The 15004-nt window shown below is 34.9% G+C and overlaps 3 protein-coding genes across 3 annotated transcripts; all 3 read right to left on the bottom strand.

The window, feature by feature from the left end:
- Positions 1-5803: 5803 nt before the first annotated feature.
- LOC142524990 (uncharacterized) lies at positions 5804-7043 on the bottom strand. The gene has a single exon (XM_075629154.1). It carries the CDS (start codon positions 6884-6886, stop codon positions 5960-5962), a length of 927 nt encoding a protein of 308 aa, XP_075485269.1. The 5' UTR covers positions 6887-7043; the 3' UTR covers positions 5804-5959.
- LOC142524989 (protein TRANSPARENT TESTA GLABRA 1-like) lies at positions 6959-8645 on the bottom strand. Its single transcript, XM_075629153.1, has one exon. It carries the CDS (start codon positions 8421-8423, stop codon positions 7425-7427), a length of 999 nt encoding a protein of 332 aa, XP_075485268.1. The 5' UTR covers positions 8424-8645; the 3' UTR covers positions 6959-7424.
- A 2064-nt stretch (positions 8646-10709) lies between these two features.
- Positions 10710-14103, bottom strand: LOC142524493 (NAC domain-containing protein 91-like). The gene is made up of 6 exons (XM_075628510.1): positions 13730-14103; positions 13294-13574; positions 12636-12959; positions 12196-12525; positions 11368-11700; positions 10710-11279 (listed from the first exon to the last, which is right to left on the bottom strand). Exons 1-6 carry the CDS (start codon positions 13893-13895, stop codon positions 11013-11015), a joined length of 1701 nt encoding a protein of 566 aa, XP_075484625.1. The 5' UTR covers positions 13896-14103; the 3' UTR covers positions 10710-11012.
- Between the last annotated feature and the right edge of the window lie 901 nt (positions 14104-15004).

The following is a 15004-nucleotide window of genomic DNA, read 5'->3' on the forward strand; positions in this document are numbered from 1 at the left end:
ACAAATATATTTATAACAGTATATACATTATACTTTTTATAGCATATTAAACATCCCAAATACATTTTAAACATATTTGGTGAAATCAAAGAAAAAAACATACATAATGTTTTACATTTAAAATACTTTAATTTCGATATAATTTTGTGATTAGTTGCTTAAATATGCCTACCGCAAATAACATATTTGATTTAATAATTAGGAGTTTTAGTTTGTTAATTAACTAATAATCCATGAAGGCTTCAGCTTTTTAATTTGAAATTATGGAGGATTTTTAGCAAAATTTGAAAACTAAAAGAAATTTTTTTGTAGTTTAATTTTCCAAAATTCACCTGATATGATTTACAGTGTGTTTGGTTCTTTCAAAAACGAGATTATATAAATTGATTGTCTTGATGTCTTCAATATTGAAATTTAGAATCACAAGGTTTCTTGAATTTTCCAAAAAAAAAAAAAAAAAAAACGAGAGAGAGGCCTGGTGATGGAGCAAAGAAGTATATTAACAAACACATCGAAAGTGCAGTGAAGCTTGCGTGAATCATGCTGACTTCCCCAAATCAATTTCATTTGGATAAAAAAATAATTGTATGTTTTTAAAATCCAAATTCCACCAAATCTTATCAAATTTGATGGGATTTGGATATGCTCATTGAAATCTCATGAAATCCCATGAAATTCTAAACAGATCCGAATTCTTTTTTTGAATCACCTTGCCAAACAGTAAAAATAGGATTTTGAAATCCAAATCCCATGAAATCTTCTCAAATCCTGGTTGCCAAACACACTGTTAATCGAATTAAATATATATAGCAAAAATAAAACATATTTACGTAATTAATAAAAAAAAAGGAATATACGACATTTTGAAGTGACACAAACCGTTGGAACCCAAGTACCATTTTTAAAATTAAATAATATTGGATTTAGCACTTGAACTTGGTCAAAATCTCGGAGGCATATTAACTCAAGCTTTCATCTCTAAAAAAATTACAATAATTTCTTACGACAAAAAAATCGATAAATAATTTAGATATTATTAAATCATGTCAATTTACGTTTTCACTATTTTGTTGGGAACTAAAAATATATATTAAAAAACTATTATTTTGTCATAAAGAATAAAAACAAAGTATTTTTAATAATAAAAAAATAGTCCTACCAACCAAGGTGGTGGAAGTGGGCCTTCAATGGTGGAAAGAGCGTTAATAACGATTGGTACCCACTAACCACTTCGTATGGGCTGGCTCACTTCTACATTTTGCTTTTCTTTTTGTACGTATATTGATATTCAATGCTTCAAGGACAACTAACTTTTTGTATGTATAATATAATGTGTATATATATTGAGTAGGTCTCTGTCTCGCGAATCTTTATCTGTAAGACTGGCCAACCCTACCCATATTCACAATAAAAAATAATACTCTTAGCATTAAAAGTAATATTTTTTTATGGATGAACCAAATAAGATATATGTTTCACAAATTACGATCCATGAGATCATCTCAGATAAGTTTTTGCCATATATATTTTGTTACTATCATTACATTTTTTCAAAAATATTTGCCATGATTATTCGAAATTTAGGTTTTTAACTTATGTCTTATTGCTGGAACATGTTTTTGAGTTCTGATTTGGTCGGATGTTGCACATTTACCTAATCTTCGATCACATTCTCAATGAAAAGCTAGCGTTGAGTAATTTTACTTCATTTGATCCAACCTCATGCACAAAGTTTTGTGCGATTCACATCTTTCTTCAAGTAAAGGTACTATTTCTTTACATTCTCGTGGTAAGCACAAATGCACAATCACATTGTTTACATTCCTCAAGCATACCTACTTAATTAAATAGTGAAATATATATTATCGAATTTCAGTCTTATATTTTTCTTTTCCCCTCTCAATTTTGGTTCATTTTCCGACATAACGTGGACTAGACGTTGACATGACATTCATATGTGCAGTGCCTCCACATCAGCACCCCGATTAAGGACAAAAATTGTGTTTAAAAAAACTAAAATACAAAACAAGAAATTATTTTTGACAAAACGGAAGACACAAATTACAAATTCAGAAACATATATATCATGGAAATTGTAATTTTCCCTAAATTTTACCTAGCTTCTACTTAGCTTAAATTGAATACAACCCACATTTTTCCATGAAAAACAATGAAACTCATTATTTTGTAACAATAATAAACCATAACAAAGTAAAAGAAAATGAGCAAACAATTGTAGTAAATGTTGGTTATTTGATGGCAATAAAAGTTAGGCCCAAAAATACAGGGACCAGTTCATTGGGATTCGAGTTATGATCAAAATATAACTTTCTTACATGTAAAATTGGACTCTTCTCAATCCACAACCAAAATATATATATTTTTAAATATCTTATTAAGTTAAAATTTGAAATTATTCACTTGAAAAATTTACAAACTTTTTTTTTAAAAGAATTATAGTTATATTTTTTAAAAATTAAAATTAGTATAGATATATCTTGCACGATATTAAGAATGGAACAAACTTGTATGTATCGACTAGAAAGGTATATTTGAATGAAATAAATGATTCAGATTAAAACTTCATGATCGATGATTGCCCTAATAAAGCGTGTGTATGCGTAAAAGAACTTTCAGGTAGGTTTATCAAAATTATGTCATATTTTGTACCAATTGGAACAAATAATTTTGTGATTTTATATATCGTGTCGAAATAAACTTTGTATTCTCATTGAAAGATTGCATAGAATTTATATTTCATAAAAATTTTATTGACATTTTTGTAATTGAAATTATATAAAACCAATCATATCGCGAGGAAAATGTTATATATATATATATATATATATATATATATATATATATATATATATATAATTTTGATATTCTGTTCAGTAATAGTCACTGAGGTCACACTCATCTATTGGACGTGATAAATCATATTAAAATCGTACATCTATTATGTGAGTGTCACATCAACTGTTGACACAGAATTAGATACACTTAGTGAATAATATAGCAAAATGAGTAGGTCTTTTGTGAGACGGTCTCACGAATCTTTATCTGTTAGACGTGTCAACCATACCGATATTCACAATAAAAAGTAATACTCTTAGCATAAAAAGTAATACATTTTCATGGATAACTCAAATAAGAGATCCGTCTCACAAAATACGACCCGTGAGACCGTCTCACACAAATTTTTCCTTATCAAAATTGTACATCTCACACAAATTTTTCCTTATCAAAATTGTACATCTACTTAGAAAAAATGCTTTGGAATAAAAGAACAAGGAGAGAGGTGATGAATGGGCTTAAAAAAGAGTGTGTATGTGAAAGAGAGAGAATTACAGGTAGGGATATGATTAGAGTAACATGTGCTAATTTGGACCACCCCATACTAATACTTGTGGGTTTACACTTTGCTTTAACGTGGTCCAACAAACGTATCATTTAGAAAATTCGAACATGACACAAGGGCGGGTTTCATCAGTACTTTGGTGTCGTCGTCATCGTCGTCGATAGGACGATGATTGATCGTTCAACTCACACTCAATCTATTCACCACATAAAAATATAATCAACGACAAAAAATAGATTATCGATATCTATCAGTCTTATTACATATATCTTTTCGTCCAAGTGCGTTTGATATCTTTGAATAACCATTGAGCAATCTTAAATTTGTGGTACAAGTCTCCAATTGGGCATTCTGTTATATTGTAACATGTACAAACGTAATTTTTACTCACTCCTTTTCTGGTGTTCTACTGTGGAAAAAAAATGTTTGTTATCCTTTTAGGCATAGTTTGGTACACATGATAGGATAAACATACGATATTTAATATAAGGATAAATTAACGATAAATAAGATGTCGGATATTATATTTAATGTTTGGTATGATTTTAATAAGAGTGATTAAATTTATATATTAGATTGTAATGACAAAATTAAACTTATCATAATAAATTTTATAATTTCAAAATTATTGCTTGATTTCATATTTCTTATCCGTTCATGCGCCGACAGTGCTTGCATGATTTATTTATTTTTACCTAATTTTATATATTACATAAATATGATAATTGAGTCTTTGATTTTGATAATTTTATTGAGATTATAAAAATAATTTATATAATTATTTCGAGTTCATTTATATAATTATCATAATATATAATATATAAAAGTAAATAAAAATATTTGATAGGGTTTAGGATTTTTATATATTGATAGCAATTAAGTCATTTGTGGTGTTTTTAATCATTAAATTAAAATTATAACATCTCATAAAAGAGATATTTTATCCTTGTATAAAATTATTTATCATCATGATATTATCATGGGCTTTCTAAAAAGATACCAAACGTGAGATAAAGAATATTATTTATCAATATCTCTTTATACTGCCAAACTATACCTTGTGGTACTGTGTATGTATAGATAGAATCTTAAAAAATAAGTGGTTTCAGATCAGGTGAAATTTGGGTTGGGCTTTGTTATAAAAACTAATCGACCAAGTCCAAAATATTATTGGACTTTTACTGTATCTTGTTCATTTTTTGAAGTTTATATACCACCAAACCAAAATTTAAGCTCGGGTTCGACTGGATCATATCCGTTATTCGAACAAGGTAGATCCATTATACTCGTCGGACAATTATATTTATAATATTTTTTGACATAATTACTCCACAAGCACCAAGGAACACCATATCACTAAAAATATTAACATATTATACATAACATATCAGTACTTGGAATCTATCATCCTTCTCAACTCATCCATTCGGTTACCCAAAAACAAACCTGAATGAATTCCAAACATACGCATCCTATGAGAGCTAGAAAATAACTCTTGATACTTCAATTTCTCCATTTCATTAAGGATCGTATATTCTAAAATAGCAAACAGCTTCCCGATCACCGGGAAAAGCAAAATGGTATCAAGCTACAGAATCTGGCCTTACGTTTCAAGATAACAAGAAAACTCAGATGGAAAGCGGAAGTCTCAGGGAAGTATAGTTCGCCTGCGGTTTGAAGAGCTAAAGTATAAAACTAAAATGGTTGGTTTTCAAATGATACACTTAGAAATTTGGTGTTACCATGTTAAATATACACATCTTTCACTAAGTTTTCTAAATGAATCAATAATCTATGATCAGGCGCATAAATGTATCTGACTGCCAAGAATTAAAGTTGAGGAGGCAAGAACCATCTAAAATATAAATAATCAAGTTCATCATGTAACTTTCAAGAGAATCACAGAATTTCAAACAAGTGTGCAGCTATATTCGTATTCCCTCATCAAAGTAATCAAGCAATGACCAAAAGAAAGTTCAAACAAGTTAACATAAACCAAAACCATTCTCTAAACTTGCACAGAAAATCTGGGAATAATCGATGGCTTCTCATAAAAAGCATGTAAGAAATAAAGAGTACCGCCACCCGTAGCTTAAAGAAAGGAATGAAGTGTGAAATGAGGAGAAAGCCTTGCAACTTTATAGATGAAAGACCCTATATACTTCCAATCGTTGTATAGTTCAAGACACAAAATATCCATGTGCATATTACATGAAGCTCATGTATTTTGTGGGTAATCCAATATTCAAACTTACACAAGGTATGCTTCATCTCGCATGGCTTCTCCAAACAAACTGATCAGAAAATTCGTTACCGATGTAATTTGAATCCCATCCACCACACATGATTCATCCTTGTGAAACAGAGATCACAAAAATTGAAACTTGAGTCGAACCTTTCTCTTATTCCACGTGACTAAAAAACATGAAATGATTGTTTATGGTTTTCAACTTACACAGATGTATATTCACAAAGCTCAAGAGAGTAACTCTAATAAAAAGAAACTGTTCCATTAACGCAGAATAACAATTACAATACTATGCGTATCAAAACTCAAATCCGCAAACGAGATTTTGAAAACCCAGCCAGGCCAAAAGCTCAGAGCGAATCAAAATCAACCCACTTCCAGTAGTGTTTTTTACAAGAAACAGCATCACTACTTGTCCCATTAGAATCTCCATACTCGTTCACTTCCTCGGTAGAAAACTCGCCTGCTGGCAAGCCAGCTACCTCGGCATCTACTGTATGCAATAGGTAACAAGCTGGAAGCCCAGGATACGAGGCCGAAACTCTCTCCTCCACCTTCTTCACGTATGATCCAGGCAAAATTTTTATGATACCACTAAAATTGTTAGAATCTTGATCATCAACAAGATTTCCCATATTAGAATTTCCAGAATCCGTGGACTTTATGATGGAGCCCAGCTCCTCTTTCACTGCACGAAAAACAGCGGCCTCAACAGATTCTCCAGGCTTCATTTTCTCAGATAAGGGGCGGGATCGGTACCTGACGGCGCCGTTCGAAAGCTCTTGATGAGATTCAACGAGCATTTTATCGTCACTTCGGATGATGCGGACAATCACAACCTCAACCGTCCGAACCGGCGGGGTGGAATCAGCTAAAGAAGTCTCCCCTTCAGCAATTTCGAGCCAGAGGTTATGAACATTCTTAGTCCCCGGCTTGACACCCCAGGAAGCGAATGAATCGGAGGGTAGCCGCGGCCTGAGCCACTCGGATAGAGACTGCGGCGTGGCGAACGGCGGCGTGGGGTGGCGACTAGGGTTGGGAGGGTTACGCAAAGGGATGGACATGTTGTGTAATTTCAGATACTTGCGGGGGTTAAACGGGAAAGCGAGCTTGTTATTAGGGACGGAAAAAATCGAGGTTGGTTTGGGGGAAGTGGAGAAAAGGATAAAGAGAGAGAATGCAGCGAAGATGACGTCAGGCAGTGACGTCTGATTCTTCAGGTGGTGATGCACCGGATAAATTGGTTCATGAGGCGGCGGAGACGGCGGAGGGAGCATCCTCAATTACGGGTGACGAAGGTCGCAGGGAGTCGCATGTCGTATGGATGTCACCAATTTTTGTTTTTGGAATTGGAATAATAAGAGGTGAGAATTGGAGGTTTGTTTCTGATCAGATATGGGAGGTCTTGGATATTTCGAGACTACTAAGTCATTTTAAAGCATATTTCGAGTTGGGATATTAAGTGATCGAACAAATTGAAGAAAAATGATATTTGAAGAGAATAACTTTCGTCATTATAAAAATGATTTTTGAGTATTTTCATATCATATACATTAGAATATGTGGTGACTAAATAATTTACAATAATGTTTTTGGCCCGTTTCACGATAAAATGACGAGTATGTCTCTTGTGAGACGGTCTCACGAATATTTAATCTGTGAGATGAGTCAACTCTACCGATATTCACAATAAAAAATAATATTCTTAGCATAAAATGTAATACTTTTTCATGAATAAACCAAATAAAAACATGTCTCACAAAACACGACTCGTGAGACCGTCGCATACAAGTTTTTTTTTACATAATCCACACCTCAAACCTTGAGCATCTGCATCTTATTTTCTAGGGCAACAGCAATCCAGTCAGGCTGCGCCGCCGACCAGTGAAGCTGATTGATCTCCGAGCCTGCCGAGTACATATACATGGGATCAATCCCGTTCGTCCCAGAAAGAATCGGCAACTCCCAAAGAAAAGCCTGCCCATCATCCCCACCAGAACTTATGTGCCTACAACTCAGCGGGGCCCAAGCAATTGCATTTACACACCCCTGGTGCCTTTCTAATTCAGCGGCAGCCACTGTAGGATACCTCGTATCCAGTATCAAAATCTTATTGCTATTCATCAAGAACGTCGCCATGTACCTCAAATCTTGCTTATTCCAAGCCAGCCTCGATAGCGGCGTTTCCGGCTTCGGGCTTTCATAAAGAATTGTGGAGCGCTCCTTATGCCTTAGATCGAAAAGCCTGACCGATCCGTCTCCTGAAACTGATCCAAAAACTCCTGCCTCGCGCCAGGCAATATCGTACACTTCTTTATCGTGGGAAATCAGTTGGGTTTCCACAACGCCCTTTTCCACATCCCATATGGTGCAGGTAGTGTCGATGCTTGATGTTCCGATTCGATGGGGCTCCACCTCATTCCAATCGAATGAAGTTAGAGGAGCACAGTAGTCGCTAGTTTTGCTGTTGTCGAGCGTAGATATGGGTTCGATTGAAGCATCCCGGATTTCCCAGAGGCGTAGGTAGTCTCCGGAGGAAGCAAGGAGGTTGCCAGTAGCTGGTGAGGGGTGAAACATGAGTTTAGTTGCGGGGTAGGGGTGAGGGACCGATAGTGCAGGTATAGGCTTGATGGAATAGCATTCATCGTCGAAGCAGAGAATGTCGACGCGGTTGTCGAATTCTTCAACGAAACTCCCGACGGCGATATGGCGGCGGTCGGCGGCGGAAAACGCCATGGCGTAGATGGGAAAGGGTGAGTCATACGTGACGCAAGTTTCGGATCTGAGGTGGGATTCTTGGGTGGAACTACCCATCGGAATGGCTTCAAAAAATGATGAAATTAATTATGGGATCGCTGGGGACGAAGAATCTATTAATTATAACTATTTCACGAAGATTATTCTTCCCATGGAATTTCAAGTCTTCATCACACCATGCTCTGCAGCGGAATTCACACTCATCGAAATTATTCAATGCCGCGTTTCACACTTCAAGAATTTGGCCAGACGAATTTCTCGCATGCACACCATGCGAATTGATTGGAGTCAAACCATAATTGCCACTAACTGAATTTTTTAATTCATTTAAATTTGACTTAAACGAGTTTGATTAACTTGACCTTTAATCGGATAAACCCCTGCCAATCTTTATATTAACTAGTATTGCATGTTTGTGATATAATTCATTTGCTTTATATTTAAACGTGGATCAAAATATAATTATAGAAATCCAGAACTTTAATTAGTGAGTCAGAGGCGACTTGATGTATGTTTTGGAGAGAGATTATATATTTTCAGAAAAAAAGGGTTCAAAATTTTCATTCGGATGAACCCTCACAGGTCAGCACACGTGCATTTCGTTAAAGAGTAAAAGCAGGAACCTGGATAAGATGGAGCATCTTCAACATGGGGCAAATCAAAATTGGTGCCCTTGAAAGGGAAAGGTGATATCTTCTAATGATTTTCTAGCCTAGTTTAAGCTCATATAAAATTTTATATCTTAGGCTTAATGGCATTATTTACCAACATGAGAGTTCTATCATATCATCCTGTGACAAGTTTTTCTTGGCAAAAGCCTGAGTGAGCTGGTCAAGGTTAAAGGATGGAGCGGGTATATCGAGAGTCTTTTCAGCTCTTGAAATACACCCATCTCGTCTCCCAGCTGGGACGTCCCACCCAAGCCCTTCTGGTTGTAGTAAAATAAGTCGATGCCACCGGATATAAATATTAAGTCATGTCATTCAATAGGAATTGAACCTAGCTAATACCTATATTTACTTCTGGCAAATAGATGAATTTTTTTGTCGGGTTTTAGAGGTTAAAGGTTCTAACATTGACAACAGAGTCCCTTGCTGCATATGCCAAAATATCAGCCCATGAAACCACCCCTCTTCATTCTAGTTCTAATCTGGCTTTAGCACTGTCAATCGCCTCAAAACCTCGAAGGGTACCCCCATTTGGAGGGCCATCCTCCTCTGCCTTTTTCCCCGGTGTCGTTTTTAAGGGGATGGATACATCACAGCCCTGATAATATAATCATAATTTATAAACAAATTAAGGAATAAAGTTTTAAGACACTGATGTTTTGCATAATTTGCATTACTATTACCCTAACAAAGCAGTCATGAAACTGCATTCTAAGTTCTAACTAGACCAGGAGCAATCCCTTCATCTCTGAAAAATGGCCCTTTAACTTCCTCCCATATAATTGATTCCGCATTTGGATACGTATTGTTATAGAAATCCACTCGAAGCTTAGCTTCAACTGGAAGCCACGCAGGGTATAACGATACCAAGATCAAAACTTTTGGTAACATTATATATAATTCTTTTTCTGGTTTTGTCTCCCAAAAAATCTCAAGCATGTATTTATAAGAAAAACATAATCTCGATGAAGCTTGAAACTGTCTATTTATATGGTTAAATGTTATGGCCTAGCACAAGTTGCAGTACTGAGGAAACCGATTTCTCCTCAAGACCTGCAGAAAAACTTGCAGAACATTATACCGTGCTAGGAATCTAAGAGATGAAATATTTTTAATGATACTATGGTCATATTTTTCAAAGAAATCCCAACTGAAAAGAAAGTTCGTTAAATTACAATAAAGAATAGTGCAGGTGAATTTAATTTTTTCCAAGTTATGGCCTAAATTTCAACCTCCAATGCCTGATGATCATTAGAGTTGTTTCAAAACTCGCTGACTCTTGATTTTATACCTACGTGCGTGGTCATGGCCGGAATGCTTGTGAGCGTAGATACAGGTATGAATCAAACGCAAATTCATTCAGGATATGCATATGCTTCAACTAATCCAGCTATTTTTAATATACAATAACATGACAATAATTAATTCCCGCATTATTCCCAAAGCACGCGCTTAGCTAGTCTTTCGTGTATATACGATGCTTTATTGAAATAAGGCAAAAATGAAATTCAGTTTGAAAGAAGTAAAAGTACATCATTTTTATTGTTGGTTTCACAGAGAATGAGAAGGTAATAGAATGACTCATCCCAACTTGATTACAAGTTTATGAATGGTAGTTCAAAAACAATGATAATAATGAAATTAAATAATTTTTAATGACCGTAAAGCAAATGAAAAACCATAATGTCAGTCTAAATAATAACCATCAAAGAAAAATATATACAAACCAACTGCCGCAGAAGTCTCTGCAAGTATGCAAATATCACACACTATGTTACAGTAATCACAAAGAAAAGATCCTGATATGCAATATACACCGATATGTTATTATTTTTATTTTTTTGAAATGGTGTATACGCCAATATATTCTAATATCACACATAAAGATATTATCTTTAAAAATATAAATAATGTTGTGCGGAAAGCTATCATGATGTCAACGCTCGATATCCTCTACGTGAAAAGTAGCTCAAGATCTCTAGTAAGTTGCCATCTGAAATTGGAAATATCCGAATATTCCAAGCAGTAGCGCAATAAGACTGAAGGCCACAAGCACCTTTTGCATGTAAAGAGAATATATAACTGAAGGTGTGGTCGTGTATTTAGAAGTGGAAGATGCAGTGTCTACAAAGATGTTTTTAGGTAAATTGATGGCACTCGTATGATGGGATAGCGAGCTGTTATTTGACTCGTCGCATGTGGACTCCTCCTCAACTAGTGTTTGTGCATTCGTAGCTGTGTCACCCTGGAAGTTCAAACCTCGGAAATTTAGAATCTTTGAGAGGCTCCTATCTTATATTATGCAAAAATCTTTTCAGGCAAAAATAACTCACCTTGGGCAATTGTGGACTCCCTTCATGAATGTCATCCTCATTTAAAATCTTGGGAAGATTACACTGAACTGATCCAACTCCACATTTAATCTGCAAACGAATTCTCTTAGGGGCGGTTCCATGTGCTTCATAGTGCTGGGTACTAAGTTGATATAATGGTTGGCGAGTCCTCATCTTGATTCCTGTTCCAATGGTTTCATTGCCCACTGCAGGGCTAACATACGAACGGGACACATCAACAGCTGCAACTTCAGAAGTAACTTCACTCTGGAAAGGAGATTCTTGTTTGTCATCATCCTCAAATAATTCACCTTCTGGAACACTTGGATATTTCTAGATTAAGATGAATAAGATCGGGTCAGTTCAATTGTAAATAAACAAGTAAATATATGCCGTACAAAGATATACTGCTCGAGCATAGAGTTGGGTAGCGACAACATTGTATTGTTAGGCTACCCAAGTGACATGGATAAAAAATTGGTATTTCGACTATTGTACAGGTTAAAAGATTTTCAGGTGTCTTGATGCTACTAAATAGAACTATTGGTTCAACCGGGAGGGGAGACTCTGATGCATTAGATAGGGTCGTTCAACTGTAAATAAACAAGTAAATATATGCCGCTCGAGCAGAGAGTTGGGCGGCGAGAATATTGTATTGTTTGGCTATCCAAGTGACACGGAGAAAAATTGGTATTTGGACTATTGTACAGCTTAAAGGATTTTCAGGTGTCTTGTTACTACTAACTAGAGCTATTGTTTCAGCAGGGAGACTCGATCCTACGCCAGGTTCACTAATAGATCTCTGAAAGTGATGTAAACTCCATGTACCTGGCAAAGGGACATCTCAGCCTCCGATTCACTACTTGAGATGCAATCTTTATCTAATTTCAGCATGTTTACGTACTTAGTACTTTCAAGAGATGATACTTCATACAGACCACCAGATATCGAATTCAAGAAATCCTCCATCATTTCATCAGCAGTTGTCCCATATTGAAAAGGGGTATTACTTTGGACGTTGATGTCGTTATTGTAACCACTATAACAGTATGGATTCCCAAGCTCTGCTTGCACCTGTGAATGTAATGGAGAGAAAAGCGCCCCTTGCAGTGGGGAGGAATATAAATTTTCAATCAACTTTTCCAGTTCTGGGTCATGCTGCAATGAAAAGGAAAACAAAAACAAAATGCTGACAAATAAATATAAACATAGAGAAAGAAATTAAAATTTCGGAAAATGGCACAATGAGTTCAATTCTTTCATCTCACAGGAGGAGACACTGTTCCTGAAATATCATGTTCCAATTTGTCAGCAATGAGACCACATTCCTGCTGATAATTAGGCACAGGATTTTCCACCATATCTTTGTAGGAATTCAAAGTCGGAAAGCTTTCAACACTTGACTGTTGTATTTTTGAAGTTCCATTGTGCACCGGAGTAGGCGTTTCAAATAGGTCATCTTCAACAGAAGGGGGGTTAACGACAGTGGGAGATGATACAATCCCTTCAACTTCGTCAGAATTTGAACTCTCGGTGATTCCATCTTGTTTCAAATCAGTCTTCTTGAATAGACGGGAGAGAACAAAAGCAGTCTGGTTAAAAAAAAAACCATCACAACATTGTCAAAAAGGAACACAATGAACTTCCAAAATTTGTACAACTCTCTGCGGATGAAAATAATTCAGTAAATAACCAATTTGCTACTTCTATACGGTCTCTAGATCATGTAAATTAAAGCCACTATATTAAAATTAACTCGTCATCAATAAGAACAAGCATTCACATAAATACATAAATGAGGTAACTTTTGCCCAATCAATTCAAGTCTTACGGTTTCCAAAAAACAATAAATCAAACAATCCAACAAAAACCAACAAAACAAAATTACACAAAGATTGCGAAAATATTAGTTACAGAGATCCCAACCTGACCGGGATGGGTGCCATCCAGCGATTTATCAGTTGCACGATACTCATGGATGACCCAGTTAGTTCTCTTGCCATCCGGTGCACGGCCAGTGTAAAAAACTAAGGTTTTTTTCATCCCAATTTTCACACCCTTCCTCGAAGTAATATTTCGATCTTTACCAGTAGCTTTCCAGTAACCTCTCTGTGTTGCACGGTTCAATCTCTGGCCATTTTGATACTTCCGATCCTTGGGGCAGAAGAAGAACCATTCGTTGTCAGTCGATTCTACCGCTGACAAATCTGCGAAAAAGGGAAAAAAAAATACAACATTCAACACCCTTCACTTCAAAATCAATACATATTTCCCTAAAAATCGACTCTTTTTGGTGGGAAATATCAAAGGGAAACTCGATTTCAGATCATCGACAATAAATCAACTGAACGCAATCAATTACCAGGTAAATCCCAGGGCTCCCATTTACAAACATCGATTTCACGTATGACACTGACTTCTTTATCTTGTCTGTTGATCTTGTGTCTCAAATAGTGATCGATCAGCTCCTCATCTGTGGGGCGAAATCTATAACCCACCGGTAACGCGTTCACGGGGATCACAGCCATGGGAACAGTTTTCTTTAATTTATGAAAACAGAAAGGTAGGAAGAAAATTATGAATATAACAGAGAGCAACGGATAATGCAAAAGGGGGGTGCTAAAGTGCTGTATAAACCCTAGAGTGAAGATTCATGGAAATTCAGGTGGGGCTTGAGTTATGTTGGAAACTTCTTAGAATCTCTCTTTGCCACTTGCCGGGAAAACCACGGATGGTGGTGGTGGTACTATCCATTTAACTATGGGTAAATTAATTTATTTTAAATTTCACGAAAAAACTAAAATTCGTATTATTTGTGCATCCCAAAGAAAAATATATTTTGCATTTCCTAATCTTATATAACTTTTTCGGAAAAAAATCGACACGCAATATTAAAAATATAGTATTAATATATGATATTTGAGTGCCAACTATTTCATATCTGAAACATATATTAATAACATAACTAAAACAACTGGTATTCAAATATCATATATTAATACATATTTTAGTATTACGTACTCATATTCATTCATGAAAAGACATCTGAGTTCAAGAAGTTCAAATACATTTTTTCTAACACTGTTACATAAAGCAAATTTTTTTTTTATTTTTACGGATTTCTGAGCAATTTAACGTTAAAACAATATATAATTAATATATATCTTATGAGACAGTTTTGTTTCGTGAGTCTATATATGTGAGACGACTCATTCCGATCCGATCTATAATTTTAATGAAAAATAATATTTTTGGGTAATTTTATTTATCTACATTATTTTTGTATTTAAGTTTTTTGTTTTGTGGAAAAGAAATTGTAACAGTTGTCATATAATTGCAAAATTTATAGTTTTGGTTTTCCTGGTACTGACGCCGGATAACCTCTCAACTTCTTCTTTCCCTTGAGCTATGGGACCATCGAGAGTGTACGAGCTTTAATAATTGCAACAACTCATTTTAATATTTGCAGTTGTTCTTTACCAAAAAAATTATGTATATTTGTTTTAAATATAAATATTATATTATTTTCATTTGCCTCAAATATATATTCTAATATCTATATTTAATATTATTTTATTTACTATTTACCAATTTATCTCTTTTCAATAATAATTTTAATTAATTTCATTATTTTTTA

Source organism: Primulina tabacum, chromosome 14 (genome assembly GCF_025594145.1).
Source record: "Primulina tabacum isolate GXHZ01 chromosome 14, ASM2559414v2, whole genome shotgun sequence".
Classification (NCBI taxonomy): domain Eukaryota; kingdom Viridiplantae; phylum Streptophyta; class Magnoliopsida; order Lamiales; family Gesneriaceae; genus Primulina; species Primulina tabacum.